At 49.1% G+C, this 9,628-nt stretch overlaps 1 protein-coding gene across 1 annotated transcript; it reads left to right on the top strand.

Annotated features, from left to right (window-relative positions):
- Positions 1–8,009: 8,009 nt before the first annotated feature.
- Positions 8,010–9,182, top strand: LOC128275971 (bromodomain-containing protein 4B-like; the record flags this gene model as incomplete). Its single annotated transcript, XM_053014440.1, has 1 exon — positions 8,010–9,182. A coding segment is annotated over exon 1 (1,173 nt), but the record flags the coding sequence as incomplete, so codon positions are not given.
- Between the last annotated feature and the right edge of the window lie 446 nt (positions 9,183–9,628).

Below are 9,628 nucleotides of genomic sequence, written 5' to 3'. Positions count from 1 at the left end.
TCGTATACGTAACGATGATCGGATCCCGTTCGCCGTGCCGTGGCGGCGTCGAACGTCAGCCGCCAACGCAAACGTCTTCCGTGGCCCGAAGCTTATCCCATTTTGCTGTTTTCTTTCGTTTTCTTTTTGGCCAAAGAAGCCTTCGAAAGGGCGAGGCAGGCATCCTATTGGCGCCAATTCGGGGCTAAAGTAGTTAGTTTGTCTCTCCCCGGGTCCGGGTCCGGGCGTGCATTCGCTGTGCCCGGATAAGGGATTACCTTTTTTGCACCGTTTCTGGTTCGCAGGACATCGAATGTCCTTCGGCCGACTATCAGGGCCCGGGGGCCGTTCGTTCCCTGTTGCATCACCTTGTTGATGCTTTCGACTATTATCGGAAAAAAGCCCTTTTCTCTCGCTCTCTCTCCCGCATCGAATGCTGTTTGTTGCGAAATCCGAATTCGGGTACCGAATTCGTAAACAGCGCACGAGTCACAGATCTCGATGAAAATTAAATGAATTCAATTTATTCCCTTTCCGTTACTTTTCAGGGACAATGTTTGAAAAATCAATCCAATTGCATGACCGCACGGAGCCCATATCTATCATTCCGGTAACTTGCCGGAGGGTTTTCCTTTTTTCGAATCAAATCCTCGAGTGAAGCAGAGCCTCGATGGTATGGAGCATAAGCCTTAGTATTTCTTTTTCACGACATAGTTGTAAGCAATGGGAATAAGGCTGCAATATTCAAGTGCAGGAGTTTCAATTTTAATTGAATATTATATACTGGACCATGCACAATTAAGTTAGACCTATTATCCATGAAATAAATGCTCCATCGCGAGCGGAACTACATTCGTTGACTACAAAACAAGATGAAACACTGCAAAATACAACATCACAGCGTCACCGTTTTTGTATACTCAAAACTCTCAAACTATTCCGAAGTTAGTTCAGAAGTTAATTCTTGCGGTTTTACAAGAGATGGCGTTACACACTAAATATAACAAATTTTTTTTTTTGAAATATGTGTTTGATAGCTACTGTCATTACAAATCTAACGCAGTATAGAAAGTGTAAACAACACCTGTTTTAAGCATTTGAACATGTTAAGTTTTGTTCCTGGTAATGCGTTTTTGCGTTTTTTCATTACTGCTTCTCAAACAAGGGGACCGAATCGTCACTGGTGATGTAAAGGGGAGTTATTACAAGAATCCTAAACCCAAAAAGGCCTCGATACAGCTTGGTGAACCATGTCCACAGCAACCAAAGCGAAATATTCACTGCGCAAAGGTTATGCTGTGCATATGGTAGGATATGAAAGGTGTGGTGTACTATGAGCTTTTAAAACCTAATGAAATTATTGAAATAAATAAATAAACAACAATTAATGCATTTGAAGCAAAGCTTTGGCCATAAAACGACCAGAATGGGATAAAAGACATGATAACCTGATTTTTCAACATGACAACGCTTGACGATACATCGCAAAACCGATCAAAATCTATCTCGAAACTGTCGGATGGGAACTGTTAACCCCCGGTTTATTCACCAGATGTTGCTCTTTCGGACTAGTATTTGTTCCGTTACATGAGTAACGATTTGGCAGCACAGCGGTTCACTTCTTATGAAAGTATTGAAAAATAGGTCTCTGATTGGATCGCTCCTAAAGATAGAAAGTTCTAACGACACGGAATCGAGGAACTATCTAAAAGATGGGAGAAAGTAGTAGCTAACGAAGGACACTAGTTTCATTAAGATAGTCATACGTTTTGTTGTTGTAGTTTCGTTACAAATGTCGAATAAAAACTGCAACAATTAAGTTCTACACCCAATAAAACATATTTTTAGCACGATATGCCAACTCTCAATCTGACAATCATTGTTTAAATATGTGCTAAGTGCATTGAAAACTAAATTAATATCTTTCTCATATGTTTCTTTCTTTCGGACATGAAATTACACAGTATCTCGCCTTCATGAGGTTTCATAATATGTACTTTCACAGTTTTTAACCTCCTAACTTGTATAAATAAGACCCAGTCCGTTCATCTAAGATTTAAAAAAAACCTCCTAACCCTTGACTGTAAAACTGAAGATTTCGTGTGGCTTTGCCGCTCTAAAAATGATCGAATCTGTTTTCTTGTTGTTTTTTCTGGGTTTGCTGCTAACCTACTGTGAAACTGGAGACTTTTGGTTGACAGCTTCTGATAGTTGATAGATAGTGATTTGACTTGAGGCATGCTAAAAGTTTCAAGATATTATGCACGCCCTATCCGTGTGATGGTGCCACCATTACCACACCGACCAAGGTAGATACAAAAACAACCGAGTTAACGTGCTGACGATAGGGTCATAGATGCATCCATTCCAGTACATCTAGTTCGAAACAGTTTCCGCAAGGATTGGAAACTTTTCCTCATTTTAAAAGTTTCACTCGCTCATCAACCCGCACTCCAAATATTGCGCTCAGGTTACTAATTAATGTACCACGTTAGCTCGGTCCCGGAAAAGCTGTTTCCCTGACACTATCGCAAGTTTGCACCAAGTTGAGACCGCCCGAAATCAACTCTAGATAGAGAAGACTTACCCATCTTACAAAACCATAGTTTGGTTCCTGACTGAAGTTTAGGTAATCGACCTCTTGCGCAAACTTCCAGCGATCGATCGACACAACGTCGTCATCGTCGTCCTCGTCATCGTTTGTAACGTGCACCAAAACGCCAACCCAAAACCGATTTCCTGGTTCCGTTCAATGTTCTCCACCGGCCACGTTGGGGCACGTTAGAAAGTGATTCCTCCAACCGCGCGTGGTTGCCTGTCCGTGCCGCACCACGGCCGGTACTTATCATTCTTCCATTATGCACCGGGTTTCTAGCGAATGCAACTGCATTCGCCACAACTCGTTTGTCCTGTGGGTGCGAGGCGGTTGCCGCAGTGCCTGCTGTGACCGAAATATTGATTTTCTTCGCGAGTCGACCAGCTGTAGCGTCTGTTTGTTTGCTTTTTTCCCAGCAGCAGCAGCAGCGACAAACCCATGGTAACCGATCAAAATTCAACGCCCACCCGACCGAAAACTTCATTTCTCGCCTTGCGTCTGAGAATTGGCGTCCAGTTTTGCTTTGTTTCCGTTGCTCGCAAATGGAACTCCGCCGCGCACGTCACGACGTTGCCGGAGGCCAAGGAGAAAGTGCCGGCGAGTGCCTTCAATTAACTACTAGCACCACCGGCCGACTATCCATCGAAACGTGGCGTGTGAACAAAATTCATTATTCATGATATGATCCAGCGGTGCGGCGGCTACCTCGTGGGCTACCTACTGCCCGAACTGCCCCACATTACGTGATTACGGACCCGTGGGGGGGTGCGTGGTACTGGTGGCCGAATGGTGACGATGTGTTGTTGCCTCGCCGTCCGTCGGACCTCACGCGGTAGACATTTTCACTTGCGCACTAAGTAGGCGAGAATGGGACCTCTCCTGCCACGAGCGGCGTATTTTGAGGTTAGGAGTTAAGCACCGAAAAAATCCGGCCCACCCCGGGTCGGGGCGAGGAGAGGGCATTTAAATTGTGGTCGTAAAGCTGATGACCAGTCGGCCGGCCGGCCGGCTTTGCCGTTTGGGCGAACGATAGTGGGTTTTTTGGTCAGCCTTCGAAGGGTGCGTCGCTCTGGTCAGACAAAAAAAACGCTACCTGAAAGGTCCTTTGAAGAGTCTGACTTATGTCCACACTCTCGTGCTGACCCTTGTGTCCACCCCAGTCGTCGAGGACCGGGGTTTTATCCGAGGGCGATGGAAAAGCACGATTATCCCCACAATCATGAAAATCAATCACTTGACTTCTCAAATTCAAATGGCAAACTCAAGTGCCGGGATCACAGTTTTCAATAAGAGAAGCTCCGAAGCTAAAAGCTTAAACGTGAAAGCTTGTCAAGCTCTTTGAGTACGAACTGTCATTTCTGGTGCATTTTGTAAACATTCAAGTGGTAAATAGATAGCAGATGTGCGTGCGATTCTTGCTATTATACGTGTTTTTCTGAAATTTTAAGATGATTTCCGCGTACTACGTTTCCGATAGCGACAGTGACTGTGAAGGAACTAAAAGTACAAAGATTTATCGCAAAATATTGCTATGTAAATCCGACCCACTGTATTTTTCTTCTCCAAAATATATACTTTCTTTCAAAATATCACTATCTTTGCACGGCGCAACATAAACAATACAAACTAGTTGATAAAATCAAAAACATCCTAACAGAACGGCTCTTTCCGTTGCAAAATGTTGACAGAGGCCGGTTTGTCAAATTCGAGTTTCCGTTTGAAAACCTAAATGCGGTGACAACTCGACATTCGACAGAAAGAGTTCATCCAGTTGAAAGCTTTCCAAACGGTAGCTCAAACGGTGTGCAGATAGCAAAATGACGCTCAAGTGAACATTTGAGTGAACGTTTGAGTTTCATGATAGACCCTTATGTCCACCAGGACGGTGGGCACTCTAGTTTATTTCGCGGAAACGGTAATTACCAATGGCTCCTTTGTTAAGCGAAAATCGATGTAAAATCGAAAGTTAAAGGGTTTCCTGCTGAGATGACGGTGCCATATCATATATTCTCTACTCGCACAGCCCTACACCGAATTACGCCACACTAACACACACACATCGCTCATCGAAAAGTTCACCTCATTTTAATGCAACCATCCAACCTTCAATCTTTCTCAATGTTATAGCGAAACCCGACCAACCGGGTCACCTGGAGCAGCTACGGCAGCGTCGCCGCGGGAGCCCAACGGAGCAAGCTAAGTACTCGGTGCCGGCACCGTGAATACCAAAGAATCCCTACGATCGAATCCATCCACCCAATGTCCTGCGTTAGCGCACGTTGCACCAGCCGCGCTGCGACGCTAATTCACAAGGAACCACCAATACGCTTGCGAACGACGATATAGACCTCGCTGCTGACGTCGAGGCTGCTGGGGAGAACCGAGCCCGAGCCATCGAAACCGAGCCATTTTGCGAAGACTAGTACAGGACAGTAGGACATATTCGCGTAGCAAGCCGCAAGCGGACTAGGAACTAGGTTAGGGGGAACAAATAAGGCATGAGACGGCCACCGATCACGTGTACGCTTCGGGTGTTTTAGAAGACATCCACATACTGGCCATAACAACGATGCAACAGGATAGCGGGTCCTTTTACGTTTGTACAACCAACCGTGATTTGAGTGGTGATTTGACAACCGATCAGCGAGGTATTTTCTTAACCTACCCGCCATGTTAGCCGTTGCGAGCCGTGCAGAGCACAAAGCTGTTGAATCGGTTTCGGTCAGCCCATCGGCCGAGAGAGATATAAAATAAGGACGCCTATTTTGGAAGAGGAGGTAAACAATTGTTTGTACACTGTGTATTGTTTTTTACGAAATTGTTATTCTTATTGAACGGTAGCAAAAGCAACCAGTCTGAGTTTGGGCGACCAACCAACACCAACCAACAGCAATAGCGATACGCTTCCCCGTGGTTCGTAAACACACTTTTTTGTAAACGAATGGTAATGGTTTTTCTACTTACCCACTAGATGCACTAGCCTCGGGACCCGGGGACGGGAGAACCGATTTTGTTTCGACCGACCGAGTCGACGAAGCATGACAATACGTACAAATTGTAACAGGATTCCGGAAACGACGTCACGGTCGCCCAGTTCGGGTCGAACGGTTCGATTCGCGCCGCAGTGCAGTGCAAGTTGACGGAACTGACAGGAGTTTGGTCTGTCAAAAAATTGACTCCAACGCGTTTCGGGGCACGACGACGGTGCAAATGATAGATATTACGGCGTTCCGACGCTTACGTCAGAGAGCTGCTAATCGGACGATGCCGTCGGTGTCGAGATGTGCTCGGGATGTGACGAATAATGATTCCTAGCGACAGGACATCCAAGAAGTTCTCGTGATCAAGTCAGAAGACAGATCGGAAAGAGGCACAAGTCAAGAAATTCGTCCGAAACAGAACAGAAAGCAAACGGAATTAATCAAAGACAGCGGCGCAGCGTTTCAATGATAAACTAGGTGTATTATAGAGCAATTTGCGTCGGACAATTTTTTAGACCATTTGTTTATTCGATTGCGATTCGTGTACCACGATTGGAGCTTCGATCCGTAGTTATAACCCGTTATACTGTGCTACGCTGGGGTGCTAGGTGTTTGTTTGTTTAGTAGCAGCTGAGCTAATGATAGTTATCGAACAGAGCTGCGGTGCGTACGATAAAGGAATGATAGAGCCCGTTGATGTTGTTGTTGCAACACTTGAACCCAACTCAGTTCAAGTCAGTCATTTTTGTGGCATCCCGGCGACCCGGTATGATATGAGTGCGTAACGGTGCAACAGAAAACCAGAGAGAGAGAGACGGAGGCAATATCGTCGTTGTTGTATTTGTTACCATTTTTGTACTACAACTCCTAGCGTAAGCGTGTGTCGGGCGGACGTTTTACAGACACGCACCGCAAAGTAACTGGAGACCGACACCAAAACTAGATTATTCGGTCTGTCATAGTTTTCGTAATTGTTTTATACAAACATACAGCCGGTGCGATCTCCGGGGATCGTGGGATCGTGGACAGCGAATGTTTAGCGATTGAACCAACTCGGTCCCTGGCTCTCTCACGGGGCCGTTCGTGACGAATTGCCTCCGCTTTTGCTCCTGGGCACGAATCTGGACCGCCGCGGCTATGTCGGCACCGTGTGGATACCGGAACCCCTGAGAAACTAGCGGACGAAAGCAAAACCAACACCCCCCCTTTATATTCTACTTTTCGCTGTCGTCTGACGTCGCCCAAAACGCCCTCTTAGAGAAGCTTTGACTCTGTGTCTGTGTGTGTGTCTGTCGTTGTTGTTGTTGTGTCGTAGGAACCCACACAGGAATAATCAATCGCCCTAATGGACTGTATGTGAACTTATCATATTCCCCAAAACGTAACCTGTAATCATAGCCCCCGAGCCCTCGGAAGTACTCTCTCGCCTGCCCAGCGCCCAGCACTCGTCTTGAGTCGAGACGAGCGAGAACAACAACAACCACAAATAGGTAAAATCGGGCATCAAATCTTCGTGCAGCACACTTGTAACAAAACCCACTCGAAAAGAAAAACTCTCTCTTTAACGTGACGTCCGATAGGGCCCTCTCAGGCTCTGGTCTGGGCCGCTGCAGAAGAGAGCCAGATTTTTGTCTAACTCTTTTTGCTAAACCCCAGAAACAATAGTAGGTACTAGTAGCTATTAATGGAGAGGAGTGTTAGCGTACCCTAGCGCACACCGCTACGAACGAGTAGAATACAACGCGTCCCACTGGCCGATCAGTAGACATCTAGTAGCTAATACCCCAGGTACACCCTAAATCTATACCCACTGAGCCCACTGAGCCCACTGATCGATTCATCACCCTAGCACCCTAGTGCACGATACCACTTTTTGATAACTGTCTACACGCGAGAGCTACAGAGCAACCATAGTACGTAGGGCAACGATCAGGTTACCATAGGCAACGCCTCCAGCGCTTAAGTAACTCGGAGTGTCTCTCGGTGAGCTACTCAGCGGTGAGTGTCAGCGCCATTATCCGTCTGTCTATCTGTCTATCTCCACGTATCGTAAGCGTAAGCGTATCGATGGTTCACTGTGCTAGTATACTGACCCCGCCTTCACCCGTCCCCACCATCCATCGGTCTTGCGGCTCACTGGCATCTGCGTCACCGTAAGCCTCCTGGGCTCCCGAGCTGTCAAACGTGAGCAGCCCGAGCACCTACCCACGAGATAGTTCTACAAAGTCGGAGCTGAGCTGAGGTGCTTCCGCCAAACATTCCACCGCCACGCCATCCGCCATCGTCTCGTTCGTCTTCGTCGTTATTATTGCTGTTAAACGTTGTTGTTGTTGTTAGCCTCATCGTTGTTATTGTTGTGAATGCGACTCCGTGTCGTCGTCGCGCCCGTACTCGGTGGCTGTAGCAACAGAGAGTAGGGCGCCAGCAGTAGTTGCAGCAGCAGACGCAGCAGGATGTACGCAGCAGCAGGTGGCGCCTCGCTGGCGTCGCGCCAGGCGCGCAAGAAGCAGGCCCAGCAGAACACGAAGAACAAGGCCACCAACCAGCTGATACTGCGGGAGAAGCTGGCAGCGAAGGCGGCCACGACGCCGACCAAGAGCAAACCGTTCCACCAGCTGCCGGCGTCGTATTTGAGGGCCCCTCACCAGCACCACCGGAAGCTGAGCGCCGGGTACACCAGCATCCCGGGCTCGGATCAACCCTGCACGTCCGGGGGCGTGGCGGGGCCACACCTGGGGCACCATGGACACCACCAACACCACCACCATCATCAGCAGCAACAGCAGCAGCAGCACCCGTGCCACGTGCACGGCCCCGCACACGGTGGCCTCGCGACGGCTTCTGGGGCATCCTTTCCGCCGATGCCGAAACCGACCGGTTTCCGGGAGTACGACAAGCTCGTCCGACGTCAACAGTTAACAAAGTCCGCCACCGCCACGCTCCCGCTGGTGTCACAGGCCGCGTCCGACCTGACGCCCCCCGACACGCCGACCCTCGGTTTCGGTCACCATGCGCACCATCACCATCTGCATGCGGCGGTGACGGTCCTTGACCCAACGCCCGAGCAACAGCACCAACACCAGCAGCACCCGAACCATCACTTCTACCACTACGCCCAGCAGCAGCAGCTGGTGGGGGTCACGAAGCGGGGCTCGGTGCCGGTCGCACACAGTGGCATCTGCCGGGAGGTGGAGGATGCCCTGACGCACCCGCTCACGCTGCAGATCCCGAACCCGGATCCGATCGTGATCACTCCGGCAACCCCCCAGGCTACGCCACCCGGGCGGCCGACGTTGAAACCTCTGGCCCTCACCGACGACGAGGAAGCGCACCCGCTGACCAGCCCGGAGCCGGGGGCACTCGAGCGGAAGTGTAGCGTGTACCGGGGACGCAAGCTGGACCCGTACGAGGAGCAGTTCTACAATACGACGACAATAAGCGGCGCGGGGCACCAGTACCACCCGGACGATGTTTTCTTTTCACCGGTCGGCGGCGGGGGCACGGTACCGAACGGGGGCGGTGGACACTCGACCACGACGACCACGCCCGGCCACCAGCAGGCGGAGTACTATTGCTGCGAGTGTGACCACCGCCAGTACGGTGTCTGTACCTGTGATCAGTTCGAGGTAAGACAGGGCGGCGCGGACTCGCGGAGCGGTTGATTAAGCGGCCTTCGTAGCATGTCACCGTGTCTGTCAGATCCTCGACACTAACGCAAGGACCATTATCGTTATCACTACTACTTCGGCACCTCGCACACTCAGTGTAGGCAGCTCGATTTCGAGCAATGTGAGTCGAGCACCAGGCAGGTGTTCCTTGACGTCGTCGGGGTTGGTCGGCTACATGTTGTGCACAGGCCTCGCGCTCTGATCGGGTGTGTTTCCAGTTTTCTATTACTACAATGTTGTTAATCTGGGGCTATACAATGTGTTTCGCTGAATGTTTTTATTTAATAGTTTATCCGGAATCGCCAATGTCACGGTGCAACCGTTTCTATGCCGTACTGGTGATATGTTTAAAAGTCCCTACTAAATCCCTAAAAGTCCTCTTTTGTCTGTCTTTGTCTTTTCAA

This window comes from Anopheles cruzii, unplaced genomic scaffold (genome assembly GCF_943734635.1).
Source record: "Anopheles cruzii unplaced genomic scaffold, idAnoCruzAS_RS32_06 scaffold00190_ctg1, whole genome shotgun sequence".
Lineage (NCBI taxonomy): Eukaryota > Metazoa > Arthropoda > Insecta > Diptera > Culicidae > Anopheles > Anopheles cruzii.
The sequence above is the reverse complement of the archived record's forward strand: the minus strand, read 5'-3'. Positions and strand labels throughout refer to the sequence as shown.